Source organism: Nothoprocta perdicaria, unplaced genomic scaffold, assembly GCF_003342845.1.
Source record: "Nothoprocta perdicaria isolate Ctin4 unplaced genomic scaffold, notPer1 scaffold_66, whole genome shotgun sequence".
NCBI classification, from domain to species: Eukaryota; Metazoa; Chordata; class Aves; order Tinamiformes; family Tinamidae; genus Nothoprocta; species Nothoprocta perdicaria.
Genome location: NW_020455932.1, coordinates 2,594,000 through 2,619,055, shown reverse-complemented (window position 1 = coordinate 2,619,055; position 25,056 = coordinate 2,594,000). Strand labels below are relative to the sequence as shown.

Sequence of the window (25,056 nt, the reverse complement as noted above, 5' to 3'; positions counted from 1 at the left end):
TTTCTTGCAGGTTGGGCTAGAGAAGGATGTAAAAGTCCTGGGGCTCGCTGTCTGTGGCAAACCTATGTTTTGGGCCACAAAGACTGTTGTTTAAGGTGCTATATGTGATGGCCATCTGCCTCTAGTCAGATGGCCTCTAGTCAGCAAAACAGGGAGATACTGTAGAGTGACTTGGAGCACTTCTGTCCTTTGGTGACTGCCTGGTAGCTCAGAGAGACTGGCCTCCTCCCTTGCCTCTGTGAGTCAGCTGGTGTTGCCCTCTCTTGAGTATCATTAGTAGGCATTAATACCATGAAGCTTATGCATATGTGTTGCTCTTCTGCTGCAAAAAGAAAGTTCACTTCTACATATTCTGCAGCGTTCTGCTGGTTTTAAGGCAGGGATCTGGTATATGTAGGATCAAAACTTGGCAATGGATCTACGACAGAATCAGCTAGAGGGAAATGTTCTCTACTTGTGCTCTCCACACAGCTGCAACTGGGGTCAGAAGGAAGAAGGGGCAGGAAGAAGATTATGGCTCATGGCAAGGAGTAGGAGATGCTGGGGGAATATCTTGGGGAGTTACTTGTGCTGGGGTTAATGGTGAATTGCTGCATCTCCAGCCTGGAAAGCCACTTCTGCTCAAGGCTATGATTCTCTCTACTGCTCTACTGACAAAAAGTAGTATGGCAAGAGCCCTGGCAATGTCCATTTGTAATGTTCTTTACTGTTGGTGCTAAATAAACCTAGCAGAGCAAATTTTGCAAGGCTGAGGTGTTGAAAGGAGGCTGAAARCAAACACAAGTAGGAAGGTGTGATGCGCTGGCATGCCTCTCTTCCTTTGAGTACCATTCTTGTACCTACCAGCCAAGCCTAACTCCGTCTCTTCCCACAGTTCGACATGCAGAGGATAACACTGGAGGAGCTGAAACACATCCTCTACCATGCATTTCGAGACCACTTAACGATGAAAGACATCGAAAACATCATTATCAATGAAGAGGAAAGTTTAAATGAAAACTCTGGCAACTGCCAAACAGAGTTTGAAGGTGAGAAAGTCCCTAARTTTCTTTACAATGATTCTCTTGCTGCTTCCTTTGTGGAAGCCCGAGTCTGGTCAGCAACAAGGATGCAAGGGATTTAGAGTAAGTAGCAATTACACACTTAAAGAGCTCAGGAACTGGCCTTTAGCCTTCTTCCAAGGGATTGGAAGTAAAGTCAATCCTGTCCTCAGGCAGAGGTACGGGTCCTAGTAGGTCCTTTGAAGTGCTCCTGGCCCCATTCTCCTTGGCAGGATTCATGCAAAGGGCAAGTTTATTAGCTCCTAGGCCATCAGCAGTACATCCATAACAGCTCCGGGCTGGGCCAAGCCAGAGACACAGGCCTGGTGCTAGCACAGCTCCACGTTACACCAACGAGCAGGACTGGTGCATCTGCATCATACCCCCCTGTGTCCCCACACCACGGTGTGGTGATGCTCATGCATCTCTAAAGCAATGCCAAGGACAGACCTACTGTACAACTCTTTGCCTGGCTAATTAGCAGGATTCGGTAGAGGTATCCAGCATGCTCCCTCTCCGCTAAACACTGCAGAAAAGATGTGGAAGAGCATAGCTGAATTTTAAAAAGCCTGCAGGAGGGAAGCAAGCAATGACACTTTTCAAATCAAGCCAAGCAACATTTATTTCTTCCTGAAGAGAGGCAGGAAGGGCTGCTTACTTACACGAATGGAGTTGCTGGTCCCCAGTGACCTGCTGATTCAGCGGAGACATGTGCCAGCCCCCAGCTGTCACTGCTGCAAGACACACGCAGACAGGACTTATTTCGGCTTAGTGAACTGTCCTGGGAACAAAAGATGGGTCCAATAAAAGAAATGCTCAGCAACACATTCTGGAAGCCCTACCTTCCAAAAGTACAGCAAGAACAGCTTTTCTTGTGGGATGTTGGCATTGCTAGTGCTAGGCAGAACCTTAGAAGCATAACAGACCCTGTTTTAGCTGTTGTTAGAAATACAGACAGACACACAAATCCCTCAGAGAATAAAGATCAACCAAACACTGTCAACTAAGATGCAAAGTTTTGCTTCACRCCCCAGAAGAAGGGGATGGCTCTCGTCTGTGGCGTTTCTGACATGAACGTTTCTCCCAGGAAAGTGGGCTGAGAGCCAGTAATGTCACCTCAGCTGTTGTCTGAATGACCTGCTTGGGCCAGAGAAGAGGCAGCCGCCCTCCACATTCCTGTTTCCCAATACGCTAAACTCCCTGCAGGGCACCAGTGCAGTGACTGTGGGGCATGAAGTGGCTTGATGGCAGTAAGGAGAACTGTCATGAAGGTTTGCCAACAGGTCCGCTTTAGATGGCTGTAGAAGCATCTCCACTTAAACTGGTCRCTCTTTAATCACACCTTAACCTACCAGAGTGAAGGACATGCTTTTTGGGTACAATTCCTCCAATTTTTTTTAAGCACTACACTGGGTGAGATCAGCTGAACTTATATTTCAACTGCAAGCATAGCCTAAAAGGACTAGCTTAGCATTTTGCTTCCTCATGTAATGTATTTGATCCACCCCTTTCATGGCTTCAGTTGTGGGTAGGAATGAAACCAGGATCAGCCCCAGTGGTTTTGACTGAGATTTCGGAATGGTTCTCAAGGGAAGGAAGATGGCAGGTACCTACGTGAYTCTAAAGGATGAACTTCACTCATGGTCACCACTGGATATTTTCTTCCCTGCAGTATGAAGCCTCCTTCATACTGCCCCATGTGTGTTACCTGGCTCAGCCCAGCTCTGCTGGGCTCTTCTTAACCTGAGAAATGTCAGCATCAAAACCTCTGTAGCTAGCTGAAAAGTCAGGTCTGCGGAGAGCCTGGAGATGGCATCTGCATGAATGTACCGCTCTCCAGGAAAGGTGTTGCTACACCGACAGTGGATGGTGTTTGTCTTATTAAAAGGCACTTGCATCATGCTACTTTGTTCCTGCAAAAGGCAAGGAGAAATTTTTTTTTCCTCTGGTAAGGCAATTTTGTAAGCTAGTTTTAGGCCAGTATAACTATCCACAAAAACTGAAGTACCAGTTTGACTGTACTGGTAATAAACATCCAGACATTAGTCAGTACTGTGCAGGTAATACTGTCACTGGTACAAATACCTGCATTATACATTTGTTACATTTGTGTCACTCTCACAGTTCTGACATCTTGGCTTCTTGTCATGATAAGACCTTCAGGTCTGAGCTTTATAATCGTCTTCCTTTGGCAACACGCTATGTTAATTCTCTCTCTCTCTCTCTCTCTCTCTCACACACACACACACACACACACACACACACATACTTTAAACCAAATGCAAAATCCATAGTTTGTCTTCAGCCTATCTCACTATTTTTTATTAATGCTTAGGGCAGAGAATGAAGCTGAGAGAGAAGAATAGTGTATGTATTTGTGGGAAAAAAAAAAAACATGAGAAAGGGACAACTGTTTGCATTGACATTGTACAAACAAAAATCTGTTCCACAAGAGTCATTCATTCAGTTTCCTTTTTCAAAATGCTCACAGTGTTAAGCTCATGGCAAACAAAGATGCCGTATGGTTGCGGTGACCTGTGCCGCCTGCCACGGGTATTTCATCCTCAGCCCTCATTTTCATATTAATGGCATATTCAAGAGCTGCCACAGCTTCCCCGCATCCCTACTCCAAACAAGTGTGTGGAGCATTTTTCTCTCCAGCCAAGGGCAAGTGGGAATGAAAAATTGACCTCTTAAGACTAAAATAAATCTCTAGTCAGCCAGAGAAAGCAAATGTCACTCACTTTCCGCAGGGTTATGACAAAAGTCACTGTAAATACATAAGTAGCAGTTCATGTTAGCAAGCATTTTGCTGTAGAAGGTTCTCAACTCTCAACCTTGGGATCTCCAACCCACCGTCTGCATCACAACCAGCCTTGCAGCCACAGGGTGGGATTCAGGTACCTTGAAATGGGCTGGACCTGTCTGCCCCACATACTAGGCATCAACATGCATTTGCTTCCTGAGATTTCTTTAATCTTGGTCCTCTGGGGAGTTGCTCTCCCCTGCTAACAGCAGGCTGGGACATCTCCAGAGGAACTTCTGACTCTGGTGATGTTTGGGGAACCASCTCATGTCCAAACCACCAGCACATCCCACGTGTAACTGCAACTTCTGCAGGCAGTGAAATGTGAAGGAGGACAAGTGACCACCCCTGAAGGCAATGCTGGCTGTGGAAAGCAGCAGGAGAAAGCACAGCTGCCGTGCTGGAGGCATTCGGAGAAATGGAGAACCAAGGGCAAAGAACCATCAGTTCATAGTGAGGACACGTGTCTCACTAAGCTTKCTTGCTTCATTTTAGGCAGCAGCACCACACCCTTTACAGCAGAGCTCCCTTCTGCCGTAGCCCTTTTTATCTACAGTTAGCTAAACCAGTCCTTGACCCTCCAGTGTCCTTCCACATGCAGCTCCCTCTGAACAGCTATCCCCTCCCAGGGCAGCAGCAATCTTCCACCCTAGAAAAGGAAGAATCGGAGGCCAGTTTTGAAAGTTTTTTTTTTTGAATGGCACTGCATTGCAGAACCATTTTGTCCACTGGCTGGGAAGGTTTCCCAAGGAAAGAAACAGCAATAAGCAATGACATGTATTTAACAAGCTTTCCTGAAGTACTGGGGCATCATGTGCAAAAACCAGAGAACCACAATATTGATTCTGGGTTCATTAGAAAAGCAAATGAAGGAATCAGGGAGTAGGCAGCGCAAGCAGAAAGCAAGCTGCCGTAAGGGGGATTTCATTATCCGGGCGGCACATAGCGAGTCCCCTCGGYGTACTGGTTGCACAGCGTTTCCTTGCCCCAGGAGGCCTCCATCAAAGAGCTGCCTGATGTGGGGTTAATGAGCCTGTGGCCCAGATGCAGCATCCAGTGCTACCCCCTCCCTGTGCAATAAGTTTCAAGCCTGTATCAGAATAAGAGGGTTTTTTCCATGTACTCTTAAAACATTGCCCTGGACTTTTCCAGGCTTGGGCACTCAGGAAGCCTTTTCCTGAGTTGACTTTTATTCACATTCTGAGTCTGTTCTCAACTGTCTGAACGTCTCCCATCATCACCAGTATGATGAGAAAGGAGACACACCACTGTTAATGTTCTCCGTGAGAAGAGCAGATAGGCACCTCCTTTCTTCTGCCAAAACAAGACCCCCAGAACTGCTGTATGGGCAGGACCATCCATCCTGGATCTTCTGAACTCAGGTGGTTTTCTCTCAAAGGACCTTCTGAGCAGATTTATCTTCACAGTACCTCCAATAACACCTATTAGTCTAATATTTATAGCAACCGAGACAAAGACATGATCTGTTTTGAGTAGGTCACATCATGCTAAGTTTACAAGCAAATAAATAAATAAATAAAATACTGTTGAACCCTAAAAGTCTCAATTTGCTTGTATTTTTAGTATCGGAAATCCCTCACCTCTTTCTGTAGGTTTGCCCGTTATTCTGCAAGTGTTCATCTGAAAAAGGTTCTTAATGAATCTGATTTTGCCTCAGCACGGGAAACGTAAAGACAGTTCAGAAAAACAATCAACACACTGTGCACACTCGTGGGAACCATCGCAGCGTTTTTTAAAGTGTTGTTGCAGAGTACATCTTCAATCTCTGCTCATTCCCAGCTGACCTGTAACTGCCTAGAYGAGTCTAAGGGGATTTGCACAAGTCCAATATGTCTGATTAAAGAGAAAACTTCATAAAGGGCTCTCAAAAGAATGAAAAAAAATTAMCTGAAACTCTCATATATCTGCATGCATTTGAGTAGTTTATAAGTTGGGTGAAAGAGAAAGTATTTCCAGCAGTGGGAAGATAATAGAAACTAACAGAATCAGTTTGGCAGTAATAAAAAGGCAGATTACTTTTGAAATGCCCGTGTAGTACTCACCAGGAATAGTCTCCAAGGAAAGGTAAGACTTTGTCATCATGGGAGGCATTGTTGAGGGATGGATATAAGGTTAAGCGGAAGGTTATAATCCACATAAGCTTTGAGACAAAGGAAGGACATCTGAACTCAGATGCTACAAAGGGAATTGGTGGAAAGCAAAACTGTTCCTTGGACTGGGCAGCTCATCTTTGCCTTTTTCCTCTTCCTTTTCTCTACTGTAGTGCATGCACAGAAGCAGAACAGGCAGACATGTGTACGGAAGAGCCTCATCTGCGCATTTGCCATGGCCTTTATTATAAGCGTGATGTTAATCGCGGCCAACCAGATCCTCCGGAGCGGCATGGAATAGCCTCTCACCGTGTCACTGTGAACCAAACTGACCATGCATGCGCATGCCACCGGGTGAGCTTTTCCTGATCCGACTCTCGCAGGGGGAAGAGGCAGAGGCAGGCAGACAAAGCAACATTCGGCAGGAGCCTGAGGCCAGCAGCGTAATGTGTCTTGTGAATCAACTACATCCTTTTGGCAGGGACATTAAAGGGCTGTCTTAATGCTTTAAAGGTTTTGTTTCCTAATGCAATAAAAAAATATACAGGAGTCCCGAATTACTGCTTCAAAACAGCAATGGTAACTTGGAAGACACTTTCATCCAGCCATCTGTTTTGCAGTTTTAAGGAGGCACAGCCTCATGACTTACTTCAGCGTGGCTGTCTTTTAACCTAGGGGCCAAAGGACTATTTCACGTAGCTCTCCACTGGGCCCACCTTGACCGTAGCATTGCCACAAGCAAGTCTTGTTTGTTTTATCTCATGGTCTTCAGCTTCACTTTGTTGTTTTTCCCTTATGACCATGCCTTTGAGTTTATGGCATTAGAGGGGAGCAAGAGCATTCTTGTACAGTATTTTCAAATTAAAAAAAAAAAAAAAAGAAAAGAAAAAAAAAGAGAAGTTGCCAGTGTCATACAAATTTTCTATTTTTGATCTGTATCTATCAGCGCCGCCTTTGACACACAAGACTGGTGTAGCGTGAGTCTGCTTGCCATTTTTTTTTTCACCTTGAATCAGGGCTTAAAAAACACCACCTGCTTTCACACATGGGCATTTCCAAGATTTGTGCACAGTCTTCCAACCAACTCTGCAACCACCAGCGTCGATTAAAACTCTCTGTATTCAGTCCCATCAGCATATTCACAAACATTTGCTTTCCAGGAGTTTTGCCCTTCGTTTATACTGGTCTTGAATTACCCTATCTAAGACCAAAAGCCACAAGGAAAGCTCTTTCTGAGCTCTTCCCTTCTCCTTGTCCATCTGRTTTCTGTGTCTTTTATGTTACATGCCCTGGTTTTAACCTGCAATGAAGCCTCCATGTCAGACGCCTTCTCGTAGGAGAAGCTATGCTTTTGCCTTCGTGGTCTTGACTGCTCAGCTACTCAGTTCCCTCCCAGGAGCCGYCCCACCACAACTGCATCTTTGCCCATCCCATGGATAGGCTCAAAAGGGAGTGAGCTGCAAAGCAGCCTGCAGCAAGAGAAGGAATCACACTGGAGCAAACCACCACCTGCTGTGTGTCAGACCCTCAGATCCTGCGTTATAGTTATTTTCCCTGGAAGAGATTTTCATGAGCAGCAAGGATGGAGCGATGCAGATGAGACGAAACAAGTCCCATGGAAAGCCCAAGGACTGCCTGTGCCAGGATTATATTGCACATTATTTTCCTTTTGGACTTGGCACAACCCTTACATGTACCTGTGAAAGAATCGTGCTTCTGTGTGTCACCTGGAGGAGACATCCGCCTTCGCTGCTCCCTTGGGAGAGGTTTTCTGGCTTGTTCCCGTGGAGGTCCACAGAAGTGCCCAGACCTAAGAGCTGTGTAGCTTCATGTTGCCAGCTGGGTTAGCTCCAGAAATTTCAAGGAACAGTGAGATCTTGCTCCTGTAAGTGTAGATGACTGTTTTATTTGTCACGAGACGGGGCAGGATGACTCCCAAGGGATCGTAAACCACAAGCTTCCCTCATCCTACACGACAGCCATCTTCTTAAGCCTGGATCTGTCCCAAAGAGCCATTCCAGGTCTTTGGTTACAAGTTTGATCTGTAACATTTAACCTATGCTTTTTAGTAACCTGATTTGAAAATCTGCTTCTCACTGTTCTGTCTCCCATAACTCCTTCAAATTCATGTCACAGCCTCTATTTGTGTGTTTGTTTTATTCACCTATCACCACGACATTACTGTTTTCCTGGTGTCCCCTCTTCATCATTGAAGAAGACAGCTGTCTTTTCCAAAGCAGATTAGTTATTTTGCTGCCTGGTTTGAAGTTCTCCCCGGGTCTCGCACACAAACACATACTTCTTTATTTCTCTTCTACTGTGACTAATAGAGCTCAACCAGAAAATATTCTGCAAAGATTTTTACATGTCCCAGAAGATGGAGAATTTTCTATTTGCTACAGGGCAGCAACAGAYTTCAAACCAGCAACAGAAAATCTTAAGCAAGCTTTGAGTGCATGATTCACGTCACCAGGGAACCAAGGTATATTCACAGAACTTGCTGCATTGGACATTGCAGACCACGAGCTTTGAGATCTTTATAAGGGAGATGTCAGCCATGTTTTCAGGTTTCAGGGCATGTGGAAAGGTGGCAGCAACAGAAAGAAAATGAAAACCCTACATGTTACTTGCCACTGAATGATGCCTATTAAGATCTTCGCAGTTATCTCCAGGATGTTTCCATGGCTTGGTCCCACTTCCTGGCTGGGAATGAGTCTTTGGGTATAAAAGCAAGTGCTGACCAGGGCCATAGGGGCCATTCTGGGACTTATCCCGCTCCCTGATGGTTTCATGCAGGGCTGGAGCGTGGGGCCRACCAGGGAGGTCCTCAGCTGCCCCTTGGAGCAGTGCTGGAGCTGGTGCGTGTGCTCAGCACCGATGGGCAGAGCAGCATGGAGTGACAGAGGGGTTGGCACTGTCCTTCCAGCCTGGCCAGGGCTTGCAGCCCATGGGCAGTGTGGTGGCTCTTCGCTTCCTCCAGAAAYACAAGCTCATACATCAGGCTCATCTGTTCACTAAAGCCAGCCAGACTCCAATTACTGCAGAACTACCTTGCGAACAAGATAATCTTTTCCATTCCTCTAAGCTTTCTGGAAGCTGCCATAATTTCTACATGCATGCCACGTAAAAAGCTTTGTAAATGCAGTCATTTTTCAGTACAAGTCTTCACCTCCAAACTCCATTCGTCAAACCAAACCTATAATGAATATATTGGTAAAAGCCATAGCCTGGGGTCAGTAGAGTTTATTGGAAAACTCCCCACTGATTATTCTGGGTACAGGATTGGGGTTTCTGTTGGCTTCTTAAAAATTATTATTATTTTTCTTTTTTTCCTGGAGAGAACCCAATGGATTTATTTATTTCCTAGAGCTTGAAGGAGTATCTTGACAATACTCCTTTCTGTATCAGTCAAATTCTTCCAGTAGCGAGTGGCAATGCAGGACGGCATCAGGCCAAGCCATTCTAAACCTTCATCTCCCAGTAACTTCTCTACCAACARCTTTCCATACAACAGTATTGGACCCATGTTTCCTACCTGACTCACTGGCTCCATTTATGTAACATCCATTTGTTTTGTTTTATTTTATTTTGTTTTATTATTTTATTTTATTTGTTACACAAGAGGAAGAAAAAGGGTTTTTTGTTGCTTTTACAAACACTAGGTAAAAATAGAGCAGCAAACTTTTGATTGGAACCTGATGGCAAAAGCTTGGGAGGGAGAAGGTAAAGGAATCAAATAAATATAAATAAATTTTTTWAAAAATCCATACATAAAAAATTAAGTGCTAATTAACATACTTTAGAAAATACTCAGACTGCAGCAGTACTAGGTAGAGCTGTCTGAAAAAGCACTAAACTTCTGCTCTTGCCAGTTACATGAGAATTTAAGTGTCTTTTCAGCTCTGTAATTCCGTATGAAAAGGAGATTGCTATGGCAACCCTCACTGTTCGTGACACGTGTGCCATGGTGTCGTAGAGACATGCAGCAATCGAAAACATGCTCACCAGTCAAACCAAGGCTGGACAACCGGCTCTCAAACAGCTTGGGACAGGGCTTCACCTCTTGAGATATTAGCAACTTTTGAGTGCCCTGGAGATTCCTGCATAGGCTTCAGGGAGGGAGGGAGGGAGGGAAGGAAGGAAGGAAGGAAGGAAGGAAGGAAGGAAGGAAGGAAGGAAGGAAGGAAGGAAGGAAGGAAGGAAGGAAGGAAGGCAGGCAGGCACTTGAGGCACAGAGAATGCTTTGGGTTGGACAAGTTAAATCAACATGCTGTATGCCACTGCTTGACACAGATGAGTGCACATCCTGGATTGAGGCATCTCCTTTGGCTTGTACTGCTGCAAGCAGAACATGAATGGGGGATTGATTTGATCCTTGATGGGAAGGATTTTGATTATTGCACGTGGTCTGCATTGCTGAGAGGAGGTACAGCTCAGGACAGCCATTTGGGGCTTTCACCCTGAAGGTAAATCCCAATTTTCAGGCAGTGCAAGGCAGTTGCTCCTGGAGAAGCCAGCAAGGAAACTGCAATCACGTGGTGGTCCAAAATGCATCAGTGACCACAGAGAAGCCAATTACAGCCCGGCACAGCAAAACATGCTGAAGAAGGGTTGCTTCCCTGCCAGATCCAAAGCCATATCACAGGGCAGCAGCACGAAAAGCTGCAGCTGAGGAGTATCCTGGCGGGATGAAAGCAGATGAGCAGCAGCCCCACGTGAGCAAGCTGCTGTGCRGATGAACTGCTCAACCTAAGGACTTCACCAACCCTCTCACTGAGCTTAACTCGTCCACTAAGAAAGGCACTGCAGATCAGATCCAAGATTCGCAGAAATGTGAAGATGTATAAAAAAACATGAGCAGGCTCTGGAGCAGGGAGTGCTCGCTTTTGTTAGGAACGGTTCAGTCCTGATACTGTGGGAGATGAAGCAGTATAAAAATGTAGTTGATGAACGAAAAGTAATTCTCTTTCATGCTTGACGGGTACCTATATGAGCTAATAACTGTTAGAGGACATCCCATCCTGGTGAAGGTGCTCATGGACGTCTCAGAGYGAAGGTCACCTGTGAGAAGAATGGATGGTAGGAGATGTGGCAACCTGCCCACTGCTCCCAGATGAGCTAGAGCTGAGTATTTGGTTATCATCTAATGATTCAGAGTTATTAGGTACAGACTGGGGAGCTCCTATGTTGGAGAGCATGGACAATGAATTGGCTGGAAGTTATTTGCTTTAAATGAGAGAATTTCAATATCTTTGTTTAAAAGATAAGTATATATATGTGTATATATATATATGCACATCTCTCATAACCTGAGGACGAGCAAATTGAGTCTTTTGGTTCTCTCCTACGTGACATTAGATAGCAAGAAGTCAAATCAAAAAGAAAGCACAAAGCATTCCCAAGGATTCTACTAGAGATGGATGAAACATGACAAGAGTTCAATGAGAAAAGCCCCTATTGATACATACTTTATAGYGTAAAGCCTAAGAATGTTCTTCCACAAAAACTGCATGTTTCTGTCTGCCACAGAAGACCAGAACATCTCCTGTGACAGACCAAAGGACTGTGGTGGCCCCCAAGGTCCAGTGCTGGCCGTGCTTGAGGTGACACTTCCTTTGCAAGGTGTCCTGTGTAAAGAGACTTGCAGCTTTTTTTGTCCCCAAAAACCTCTCTAGCCTCACGTGTAACAACGCACAGTCCTGGAGCAAACAGCGTTGCAAAGAGTTGTCATCGCACAAAAATGAAAAGTCCCAAGTCAGACTTAGATCTGCAAGGAGAGAAGCGGTAGGAGGAATACATTATGATCACTAAGAATGAAGTTCCCTATTTTATCTACCCGTGTAATAAATTATTTAGCTTCTGCTTTATAAATGACTATTTGAAAGAAGAAAAACTAATTCTCCTAATATAAAATTATGATAAAGTATCTTTTTTCTTGGCTCTGAGTCATGCTCACGTTCCAGAGATGAAGATGTACAGAACTTGCTGGGTTTCCATCTATTATTTTACTGTAGTGTGTTCTGACAGTGCAATTACCTTTCCCTGGCCTCACTTAAGACCTATCACTTTCCCAGGAACTAAGGATTTTAATGCAGAAGAAAAGGCTCAAAACATTTTCATCTCTCTCTGTTGTCCATTATCAGAAGAAACAAATCTGGTTTGTCTATGAATCAAGTAGGATGTCTTAAGCAGCTGTAAAGAACCTTAGATGCTTCACTAAGAACAAGATGGAAGGAAAATTTGACAACATTTTAATTGGAAGAATACTGTATATTCCTASCTCTTCAGTGGCAAAAGGCTGAAAAACTGCCTGGGTTTGACATTCTTCACCAGGAAAGAATTTCAGTTCAGAAGGGAGAAGAAGAGGGAGAAAGGAGAAAAAGAAAATCCTCTGAGTCTAGAAATTAATAGTTGATAGTTTGATTATAGAAATACCTTTTGTGTTTTTATTTCAAGACAGACAAAAWTACTCTATAGTCTGCAAGAGCATTATCAAATACCATTTCTATTTTCAATAGAAATCAATTGTTTTCTGCAGCTGTTCATGAATGAACAGCTTCAAACACCTATAGTTTTAGTAGGGTGTGCATACTTGGATTTTCCCCTCTCAGCCGGTCTTCTCTCTAATCAGTCAAGATGTCAACATTTGACATCCCATTTGAAACTGGTGACTATCCATTCCCGTCTTGCCAGCAGTTAGCGTCTTGTCACTCCTGTGAGCAGTCCCACCAGACCCAAAGTTACTGCTTACAAATCTGCAGCATCTGGCCCCTAGCATTGCCAGTAATAGTAATCTCTAAACAAATGTGTCCATTTTCCTATTGCACCAACTCATGAACAGTTGAGTTCCTACCATCCTACCTCCTTCATTTCCTACCATCTCTGTCAGAGAARCCAAAGTTATTTCAGCTTCTTTCAGCAGCTCTTGTTCTCTCAGATTTTAATTGGGCTCGAGGAGACGAGAGCTAGAGCTGCTCTCATTTTCAAGAGCAAATCAGAAGTAACTCGTGAGAGTTAATTGGTTTAAACTGGAAGGAGCCCACAATCCAGCCTGTTGCCATTTAATCCATAGTAATCAATCAACCTAAGAAATCAATGCCTCCTGATTCATCTCTAGGAAGTTCAATCTAATATAGGGATCTCTTTTTTGTCCTCGTTTCATCCCACACCGTTTTCAAGCCATTTGTCATTCATTGTTAAAAACTGACTGTTTTTTTGCTAGTTAATGTAAGTTCATGGCATTTTAATTAAAGGCAACAACTCACATTGTCAACAGCGTAATGGTTAAAAAAAATACTTTGTATAAAACACTGTAAATATTAACATAAATTAACTTGGCATGCCACTTAAATAAATCCTATGTTATCACAAGTTACCCAAGTGTATAAAGACGTGTATAAAGGAAAAATGAATGCCATATGTATCGGCCATTTCCTCTAACCAAACACCACTGTAAATATATAATCTGTATAAAAAGATTTTAATTTTACCATTATTTATGCAATAGAAATAAAGTCTTTTTTCTTTTGATGGGGGATGAAGTTACCTTTTTTTCTCTCTCATTTTGAGGCAGTCATTGATATTTATTCATGCCCAAGTACAAGAGCAAAAGCTAGATTTGCATAAAATATGAGGACAGAGACCCACTCTTCCTTCTGATGGCTACACAAATATTTGGGGCTATTCTTTGCTTTGAAAATAGATTTACATATTTTAAAGCCTGTTATTACAAAAAGAGCTCCTGGCTGAGTAGACGCATCGCCAGCTCACTGCTGGGATCACTGCTTGGAGAACAATGTSGGACTCATTAGCATGGCAGAGAGAGGGATTTCATTTCTCCTCTGGAAGTGGTGGAAACCTCAACCCATTTGGCTGGTGGACACCACATGCACATCTCGGAGAGGAGGACGCTGTATATGCCAGGTGCTGTGTTATGTTCCTTGCTTAAAGACTTCAAAACCTCTTCTTAGAGTTACCAGACCATCAGGCACCACTCGTGTTCAAACACACTAGCTTCATTGAAAAGCAGCTGCTGGGTTAGCAAATCCAGCTGTTTTATAGTGTAGATCAGCCTCCTCAACTACTGCTCCTCTGTGTGGAGTCATTTGGCTGGTGCAGACAAGAATGATTCTTCCTCAAMTTGTTTGTAGCAATGCCCAAACTAAACCTTAATATGAGATAAAAACTGATGTATGCAAGTAATCTTCGCACATGTGGAGCCACAGTGGACAGAGCTGCTTGGAAAAAGACTACAAGTCATAAAGCTTTCACCAAACCTGTAATGAACTGCATCTTCCACTTTCCTATCATCTCTACCATCTCTATCATGGGCTTGGAACAGAGCTGTAACACTTTCCCTATCCCTGGCCATTTTAACAGAAATAACATTTCTGTTTCCTTCGTTTAAATGATGAAAATATGAGTGGCTTTTCCCAGACGGGARAGCGGATCATACTCAGGTTCATGGACTCGTGTCATGTACTAATCACAAGTGATTTGGACACCAGCCTGGTAGCTCAGATAGTGTTTATTGTTCCTGGAACCATCACAGATTTTGGTATGAGCAATTATCTATGCACGGATTACCATTGAAAAGCAAGTGATGCAGGAAACATGTTTACAGAACTTGTGATTCAATAGTTAAGAAAAAGACACTGTGCAATCAACTTGACCTCTTACAATATGTAAGTGTATTGAAGAATACTGTAAGTGTACATGTAAGGCGTGATCTTGAATTGGTTTTAGGAGTGAATCAAATTTATTGTAGGAATTCCTATTTGCTTATTATCGGAACAAATGAACAGGCGAGTAATTGAAGAAATTCACTACTGGAAGGAGATACCAGCTCTACCAGCTCTGAGCTCTACTACTCAGCTCCCTCATGACCGGTTCACATGCACACACCATTGCAGTCAACGTCCTCAATGAAACCGCATCTATACACTGTACTTCAGCAACCAGAAAATTCAAGAGCTGAAATTCCCTGGCATCATTGCTGTTACACATAATCTCTTTCCATCAGCCTTCAGTGAGGACAAGTACTGTGCCCAACACTTTAGCATGATACCATCAGGAAATCTTCGCTGACAGAGGGAGAAAATACACATTAAAAAAGGAAAGAAAAAAAAAAAGACATTTGAACTGAGATCAAACTGCTTTATCRCACCATGAAAAGAGTCCACAATCATAACCACTGTTCCAAGTATTCCAAAGCCTATTTAGCTCGTATGTTGTTTTAATGCATTCAGTAAAGAAGAAAAAAAAAGGGGTAAGATACTACTGAAAAGCTTGATCCTTCTGTGCCCCACTGGGAGGTTTTGGGAGCCTGCAGCTGTTGGAAGGGGCTCTGACTGCATGGTCGAATCCAGCTCCTGGGGAGACGGTGGAAACATTCCCAGACTGAGTGGAACTTGGATTAGGTCATCACACAGTGCATTATTTCACACCCTGGCTCTTTTGCTTTGTTTAAAGAGAGTCTGGCCAAGACCTCAAATTTAATTATTGAAATACAAATGCTGAAGAAGTCAGGCTTTCCTGTTTTAAGATTCTTAGTCTAAATAAAGTTCAAGCACATGATCTGGTCTGAAATTTCTTGTCATCGATGGGCTCCCCAAGCTCAAAACTCCTAGAGGACAGTGCCTCCAGTTAGACAGAACACTTTCCTACTGTTGCACACTGCCTGTGACCCACRGGCTGCTTCTGCAGTTAGGATTTCATCCCTTCAATATACACTTCTTCCTGATTAACATCTATAGAAATTATTTGCTAAAATGGAAATCCAGAAGCAGCAATTTATTAGGCACAATCTAGTTAATACAGGCAAGGCTTTGCTWTGTAAGCATAGGCTAGTATCTTCTTTTAATTGCTTCTTTTAGGAGTTTTAAAAAATCAAAAACATCTTAATTAAAAAAAAAAATTAACAAGAGTATCTTCCATATCTTTTTCCCGTTTATTATTCTTCCCACTAAAATTATCAGCACGTATGTAAAGTTCTAAAGAAAGTAATTAGAGCAGATGTTGATGGCTGCTGCTAGCACGGAGCGGCTGAGTGCTGCGCATCAGTCTCTCCATTTGCTTGCAACTTCTTGCAACAGCCACGTTTGCATTAGCAGTTTCCATCATTAGCAGTTTCTAGCAGTTAGTCTTTGCTGAGAAAGGAGACTGTCTCCTCAGGAGCTGTTATGCTTTCGTGCTCAATGTTAAGGCTAGGAAAGATCTAGGGAAAGAATGGGAGAGGAAAGATGAGGTCAAAACAAAGGAACTGCTACAACAGTGGGTATTTGAGCAAGGAAGAGTGGGAAACAGCTGAAAGCTGGTGTTTCTGATGCTGTCTAGGCCTCTTGTGATCACCTAAAAGGGAATGACATTGCATTGTGTCTATAATAATATTTATAATAAATAAAAGCCCTGCCACCTGACCACCTCCCTTCAAAGGCAAGGTGATAAATCTATTAAAACTGCCACCCAGYGTACATCATGTTACAGTGGTCTGTGAGTATCATAGACTGATGATGCCAAGTGCACACATGCCAAACCCCACAATAAATGTCTTTTAACCCCAATTTCCATTTAGATTTCTACTTGCCCATAAGAAGCTGGCCTTTGGACTAAGCTGTCAAAAATAGTTCTCTATATGATGGGAGAAAGCTGAGATAATCACAGTATGACCAAAAATACAACTAGAGACAGAAACTCAGTGCATCAGCATAAACTCCGGGTCAGCAGTCTGTAGCATGAGGCTGATGGCACAGGCAAGCAAATTTTCAGCTCCTGTTGCTGTGCAGAGACAAGTCTGGGAACTTCTTTGTGAAACCAGGTTCCCCATCGCTGACTGAGGCTGCTTCCACTTTCGACAAGAAAAATAGTACCTTGAATGCYTGCTAATGCTACAGTGCTTTTAGGTCTGTTAATGCAACATAAATGCAAACGGACAAATAACAAAAACTCTGAAAAAAAMCAAACAAATAATGGTTTAAGATGTGTAAAAGAGCCACCTCTTTTTTTTCTGCATCTCAAGCAAGTTAAAAAGCAGATGTCTGCCTCAGTTCATTGATTTTTTCAACATCTATCCTGAAGTCCTCCGGATCTTCTGGTAACGTCCTGCTCCACTGYAGATGCCAGAATAATCCTCTGTAGACATAAAAATTGGTACCACGTGGCYGGTTTTGACGTGCCAGCTAATGACCAAAGTACATCACTTCTTGGTAAGCAGGACCTGTTTCTCACAAGATCAGAGGGCTGTATTGTTGACACAAAAACCCTAGGGCAAAATCATGAGTGMTTCCCAGGTCCTGCAAGCACCTGGCATTAAAGGTCCCTTCTAGAGGCAGGTTCATATTTGTTTTGCCATTGCCAGCAGTAAGGAAGATATCAGCAGTCAGCTGGTGTCTCAATTCCYATAGCAGCTGGCCGGGACAAAGCAGCGTTCCAGAGGTGCCTCCATTGCTCAGTCCTAACACTTCTTTTCCTCTTCTGACTCCAGCATCACCAGCTCAGAGTCCATGGGTTTCCCTTCAGTTGCTATCGTTAGAGACTCATCCTGCCTGAAACTGCCTTTCTCTACACCACTCTCACTAAAAAGGGCCTCCAAAGTTTTAATTTGTTGGTGTGAGATGTAATTTCTAGGAGTGAAAAGCCCAACAATTTCTTGACACAATGGCTGGGTCTGGCCAACATGCTGCCTAGCAGAGTCAGTGAAACCCACAGAGACCGTGATTATATTACGGCTGCTACAAACTCATTTCCTGATTTGTCTATGGCTCATCCTGCTCCTGCATAATATAAGGAGTTGCAGCCTGAAATGCATTAAAGCTTTAAAACATCCTGAAGCAAAGGATTTTAAATGGATGGGCAGAGAGACCCCAGCTTTGTCAGTACGAATAGCACTGCTATAATAAGGGTAATCACTKCATGTTACATGGAGAATCTCTCGAGTGAATGCTGTTTGCAGAGGCTGATTAAATATAAATTAAACTCATCTGCATGTTCAGCGAGATGTGTGAATTGAATTGCAAGAGCATCCCTCCCATTGGCTCCACTGAGCACTGCTGGGCACTTGGGGAGCTCATTCCCTGGCCTGGCATGTCCATTCTCAGGCCAACACCACAATCCCTGGCATCTGCATATTATCAAAATTAAGAGTCATGTTCACTTACATAAAGGTAATTTACATAGCATATAAAGAGGAAATCCATTAACCTCACATTGTTCATGGGGGAAGAAATGCTGCTTTTGTATTTTCATTGCTGCATTGCTGATTACTGTTGTTTATCTTCATTTCATGTGATCTCCTCAAACTCCTCTCTGTCTTACATGTATGGGTCAAGGCCCTCACAATGCATCTAGCACTTTGTGCCCTGCCATTAATGAGCTAAACAGACCATTAGTGATTAGGGGCTGGATTCTGCATCCCCAAGAGTCCTGGCTGTAATAGAGAATCACTTTCCCCATTGCATTATTGGGAGAACGCCTTATTTCTCAATCTGAAATATCAACCAAATGGAGACCTAAGAACTGGCATCAGCTCTAGCTTACAGAACCACAGTGGAGGTCAGCATGTACCTCCACAGTACTGAAGGGGCGAGAGACTAACTCTGAGCAACCTGCCGTTGAGCGTGTTTGGAAGTCCCACAGCTTCAGTCTCCCACCTCCATAGGGAAAAGTCTTATGACCCGGGGCTGAAGATATCCCTTGCTTATGTCAAACCATCTCTGTCTTTAAGGGAGACTTCTCTGTATAAGTAGGAGGCTGGAGACTTTGTGAAGGTTCAAACCAAGAGAGGTGCATGGAGAAGCTAATGATGACCAAAGTCAGAAGATCAGAGGGAGAAGACCATGTTATGAGAACTCCTATTGAGTGCTGGAAACAGGCAGGCTCTAGACTAGGCTCTGCCAACCCAARTCTGCCAACATTAGACATATTGGAGAGTGTAAAACCCACAGTTTTATCCTAAAGATCTTCAGAAACTATTTTTTTTTTGTTATTATTATTAAAACTCTGATTTAGAGAGAGCATTTTATTTCAGTTAGCTACTATCATATTCATCTGGAGAATTTAAAGTCCCTTGGACAAATTAAACTAGAAAGTTGTTTTTAATAAGATTGTTCCCTACAAAAAGCACAACCAAGCATCAGTTGGAGCAAAAAAGGGAAGAAACTCAAGAAGGACAGCATCTTGCCAGAATTGTACAAATGTGGAGCATATGGGTTTGCTTACACTGGTCTTCATAAAAGGTCCATATAAAGATGTAGGTAACATATTAGAGAAACTACAAATCTTTTTTATTTCTTAGGAAAGCAGTACTGCTGTGATAACTTGCTTCTGAGAGTTTGAGGTACGTACAGCTGATATGTGAAGTTGGAGTTCAGATGACAATAGTAATTATTTCAGTATCTTTATCCAAATCAAGGAATGAATTTGCACAAACAAAAAAAAAGACCCATCGTTTGTGCAGAAGAAGGCAAAGCTAAAATTATTGTTAGCTTTCCAAACATCCAAAGTAGCCTCTAACACACTAGGTAAATATGGCGTTGTTCTAACAGGCTGCTGAACCACTGATACGATTCATCAGAATATCATGCTTTAGCACAAAGGTTGTGTTATTGCTGCAATCGTGACCACTCCACACTCCCTCATTCTTCTAGTTAAGAAGAATTAACATTTAACTATGAAATATTGATATGTTGGTGCCTTTGCAATGAACAATGAAGACATCTTCAACACCTGCAGCGGGAGCTCGGTGATGTTTAGTTACTTCCCCCTTTCACTAGATTCGCCTCTGAGCACTTGCATGGAAAGTGTTTCAGCGTGCCCCAGGCTGAGCTAAGCAGATACCAGCAGGTAGAGCTAACAGCCAAAGTTAATAAAAATTAATGAAGCATTCTTACAAGGCAAACTGCTATCCCTTTATAGCTCACAGTCTCCTTGGTCTGACAGATTATGTTCAACAGATGTAAAAGCATCATCTRGGGGACAGCTCCCAAAACTTACTGCTTTAACACATCCTTCTACAGACCAAACTGTCTGATTTGTTTATTCACAGACATTTCTTAATATTAGCTAAACAAATTCATTTATGTCTGCAATACATTTTTCAAGTTATTGTGACCCTGGTGGTATCTGAACCCTTCCAATTATGCTGACCTCATTAATGAAAATCCTTTCTGTCTACCCAGTCCAGCTTTGTAAAAGACTTGCAGCCTGACAAAGAAGTCTTGCTATAACAACATCCTCGTGGCCTCCCAAACATGCTCCAGTCCAAGACATGACCTCACTGCAAGGCTTTATTGCCTCTTACTGAAACAATGGCTTCTTCTGTATCAGGAGGAAATTGTTCGCCTTTCTGGCAYGCTAAGGTAGGGTTTCCTCTCAGCCTCACCTCTCAGGGCAGCTTGCTGCTCACACCTCTGCTCTAATCCAAACCAGGAGCAACAGCTTGCATTTACTGAGCACCTGCAAAAACACACATAGTAGTAGCACCCTGGCCCCTTCCTCTGAACAACAGCACTGGGAATTACTTCTTTATTGGGTTTTGCAGGAGGAAATCAGGCTGCACATCCCCATGTCTGCCCAGGAGCAATGCATACAGCATTCTGTGCAGCAGAGAAACATGGGAAGTCTCCTGACAAGAGCACCATGCCATGGCAAGCACTACGTCRTCACTGGCCCCAAAAAGCTGCACTACCATTCATCAAAATATGCAGGTCTATAGGCCTGGGAGACAACTTCCCTGATTTACCTTAACAACAGCATAAAACATCTTTTTTTGGGCAGTTCATCTTAACCATTGATGGTCATTTTATGCTGTAGAAACCCACTGCTTCCTAGCGAGGTTAGAGAGACATCCTGCTTGTGCCCTGGATTCTGTGGTATCACAGCTGCTCATAAAGAAAGGCTAGCTCAGGTGGAGACATCTACATTTTAGCCCTTTACTTTTAAATGGATGAAGACTGTTCCTATTTCTTCGAAAACTAGTGGAAAAAAAAAATAGGTAAAGTCTACTGGTTCTGCCCAGCCTCTATAAATCTATGAATGTCTGAAGCACCAATTCCACCCTGCCTGGTCCCTTCCGTTAGTGATACTCTCACTGGTGGACAACGCTAGATGAGACCAGAACCGGCCCAAGCTTCGACATTTCTCTATTGATGCCTGTTTATCTTCCAATACATCCAAACCCTCCATTTGTCAAAATCTGATCAATACCTAATGAGACACTCTTGACCTAAGCTCTTGTTTTCACAGATCTTGCAATGAAATCAAAGGCAGTGCTGACCTAAGCAGAGAATAAAGATTGCATGGGCAGTCTAAGCAGTATAACTTCATGATGTTTTTTTCCTTTACCGGGCTAAATGAGTGYTAACAGCACAGTCTACATGTCTTCTGGAGAACAGGAAAAGCATATTCCTTTGTTTGTTTTGGTTTTCCTGACACTGTCTGCATATAGAAGGGCTACATTAATTAATGCAAGCTTATAAGAAAATTAGAGCATCAATGTCATTAAAACATCGATTAAAAAGCCAATAAAACAACAAACTAAGCCCCTTTTGAATGGGGAGCAAAATGACGACTACTTGGTTAATATTACAGTTCAGTCAATATTTAACCATTCAATTGTATTGACTTAATTTCTACATCAAGTTATGAATAAGTATCTCTTGGGACCTAATTATGTTAGTTTTGTTTTCTTTGTGGCACTCTATAGTTTGTTTGTTTTGCTATTTCTTAAACTTCAGACAGAGTGGATCTTCCATTGCAGAGAACAATTCTCCAGGAGGATAATGTATAGATAATGAAGAACTCTACTAATTGAGTTTCTCTTTGAATATTAACTTTAAGACATCTATCACATCTACAGAAAGTATTATCTCCTTCAAATAATCCTTATTATAACTCTGTTAATGATCTTGGCAGCTACATCAAATCAATAAGTCACAGCTCATATTTATTGAAGGTTGCTCTGATAGTTAGTGAAGAAATTTGCCCTCCTTCTGGTCCCATCAATCTAGAGAAACAGCCACAACATCCAAAGCAATCATGTGGCACATGAGGAGGTCACATCTTTAGATTCACCTTCTAGCATTGAGTTAATCACAACTCAAAGCAGAACAAGGTCCCAAGAAAGAGTAAGAACTCCTCTCTAGCAAGTATTGACCTTGAAATGGTCTAGCCCAAAGCAGAAGGCATGAGAGAAATGGCAAATGTAATCTATACCCCCATATTTAGCATAAGTAACACAAGTCAATGCCCTTTCCATTGTATATAAAGAATTCCTTTCTGAGGGGAGGAAAGAGGAAAAAGTGTGTTGAAAGAAAGGAGAAAGACAAATTTTGGTCAAAACAGGTTGGTTATCCCCATYTTCTCCCTCTCAAAAGACCAGAAAAAATCCTGTCCTCAGAGTAATGTCAGGGTTTGCATTCCTCAGCTTCACTCATCCATGCTTACTTGCTTCTTCYCCCCTCTGTTCCTGGCTGCTCTCCATCTTGCTCTTCACCCTTGCAGCTTCCTGATCAGGCAAAGCATTTCCCAGGCCCCGAGGCGCCTGCTCTCATCATCCCCATGGTGAAGGTTTCTCCTTCAYCTATCATCCTCCTTTCCTGAAAGAAACGGCCAAAGTAGTGTCACCAGAGAATCATAATGTTTGGAAAAGATCTTCAAGATCCATGAGTCCAACCATAAGCCCTTACCTGCTGGCTCACGTTCAGCTGACTGTGGACCAACACTCCCAKATCCTTTTCTGCCTTGTAGCTCTCCAGTCACTCTGCCCCAAGTCTGCAGTATTGCATGTGGTTGTTGTGGCCAAAGTAGAAGACACAGCCCTTGGCCTTGCTGAACCTCATACAGTTGGTCTCAGCCCATTAAACCAGCTCTTGGAGTCACAACTCAGCACCAGCTCCACAAAGTCCTTTCCCCTCCTGTGCTGGGCTGTCACTTAGGGCCTCCTCTCCCTTTTACCAACAACCCACTGCAGTGGTTTGCCTTCTCTTTGAGGCAAACCCTCAAATTTGAGGGCATGCCCTCAAAGTCATGAGTTTGGGTAGAGACTCATGATCCTGATACTTTCTGTGCTCTCCATAGCATAGATATTTGTGAATATCRAAAAGGCTGAAGGAGGCCACACTCCATCCTCTCCCTGAAGCTATGTAGGATCAATAAAAAAGCCCTTTCTTGAGGCTGTCACACTCCTAAATGCCTTACAGCATTAGCTGAGAAGCTGGTTGCAAAAACACATGGACGTCTGTGAGAGAAACAAGGTTGGATTTCAGATTCTCGCAGCATGCTTGCTGTGAAGAAGTAGCACAGCCTCATTTGCATTTCCTTTTTCCCCTATGATATATCCCAGTTCTTTTCACCTAGGGAAACAAAACAGCTATGAAGTAAGCACCACAGAAGCACAGATGAAAGGCGAGAGGAGAAGTAGGTTTTCTAGCACTGCTTTTGCACAGCATTTGGATTAAGGACAGTTTGGGTCCTTAATTGGATCTGCAGGAGCATCTGATCTCTCTGAAGGGTGCAACTTACTCTTTGCTTACTCACAGGGTGTACCAGCATTTCCTGAAGCAAAGCTTGCTTTGCACACAAATATATATGTTTTCATCAGCATGGTGTCTTGAGATCTCTCGGGGGAATCAAGAAGCAATCAAGAATCTAATATTGTGCAAGTGCAGAATGTGTGTCTCTTCTGCAAGCTTGAAGTGTCTGCAGAGTACAGAAGAGAGATATTTAAGGTTATCTTCTAAAAATGGTAGCACAAAGTTTGAAAAGTAGTTTTTTCATCAGATTTGTAAATATGAACCTACCTTTTTGGAGTCTGTATGTGGAGACATTTCCCACTTCAGTTGTCAGGAGACATCACTGCTGGACAAAGAACACAAATCAGCCTTCAAAAGCAGAGGTTTTTCCTTCCTTCTTTTTTCTTTCTTTTTACCCTCCCAGCCTATCCTCTCTGCAGTGTGTGCTGCAGCTGAACTAAGAAAAGCTAAGACTCTATTACCACTTTTTTTCTGCGAAAAAAACTGCAAGCAAACATTAGCATGTTCACGTTATCACTGCCTTCAGGAAGGATGCCAAAGCAGCTTGGTCAAGATAAAAACACCAATCAGAGCTCACATGAGCTTTTTGCTCCTGGCAAATATGTCATTTGTAGCATGGTAGAAATAACATTCTGTATTCCTTGTGAGTTGCTGGGGGGGAAAAAAAAAAAAGACTATTGCACATAATAAGCTGGTCTTAGGCAGAGTTTAAAAAAAAAATCCTTCCCCAACCAAAAAGCTTATTCAGAGCTTATCAACATTTATGAACATGACTGTGTCTGTCAAATGATGKCTTAAGCACTGAAAGCAATTTCAGAAAGTGAAGAAAAAAAACAGTTTTATGACATCTAGTGGTGAAAGAAAATGTGGACCCATGCCCTACAACCACATGAAGTCCTATGGAGCGACACACTTGAATTCYAGTCATGACAGGTGGACTATTTTCTGCAGCTACTTCACTGAACTTACATCTGCTCTTCTTGACAATAAGCTTATGCACACTGTAACTCTTTCTTTTTTTCCTTTTTGCTGTCAAAAGTCGTCATGCTGCATGCAATGGTTGAGAGCTTTCCATTCCACTAGCAGTGATGCCACATGCCAAAAAAATAGACCTCTCCGTAGGCAGATATAATACTGACAAAAGGCGRCTGCTATCGGCTCAAAAGCTGATCTAGGAGGTCTTATTACAAACCTTGTAGCCCGTTTCTTGTACATGGCAACTGTCTGAATCCCTCACTCATTTGTTCCTAAAATCTTCACATCAGAATGAGAGGAAAAACTGCATTGAAACAGTATCCTGGATCTCCTGAACTGGGCAGCTCAGTTACTGCTAAGGTGACCACACATAGGCGAGCAGAGCACAAAGATAACATAACATCCCACGGGAGGAAAAGTTTCTGATGCAGCTGTAATTTTTCTCTTGTAAGAGAGGGTGCCCTCATGCTAAAATAAAATAAAATAAAATAAAATAAAATAAAATAAAATATAAAATAAAATAAAATAAAATAAAAATCCTTACTTGTTTTTAGAAGGTCAATACTGTGCCCTTTATGTCTGTTCTTTGGCCTTCT

The 25,056-nt window shown here is 42.8% G+C and overlaps 1 protein-coding gene across 1 annotated transcript in view; it reads left to right on the top strand.

Moving 5' to 3' along the window:
- The window catches only part of CALN1 (calneuron 1), a 105,440-nt gene extending 98,711 nt beyond the window's left edge, over positions 1-6,729 (top strand). Inside the window, exons 4-5 of the mRNA XM_026050187.1 lie at positions 875-1,028; positions 6,131-6,729. Of these exons, the coding sequence (XP_025905972.1) occupies positions 875-1,028; positions 6,131-6,258 (282 nt within the window). The 3' untranslated portion in view covers positions 6,259-6,729. The remainder of the gene's footprint in view (positions 1-874; positions 1,029-6,130) is intronic.
- The last annotated feature ends 18,327 nt before the right edge of the window (positions 6,730-25,056 follow it).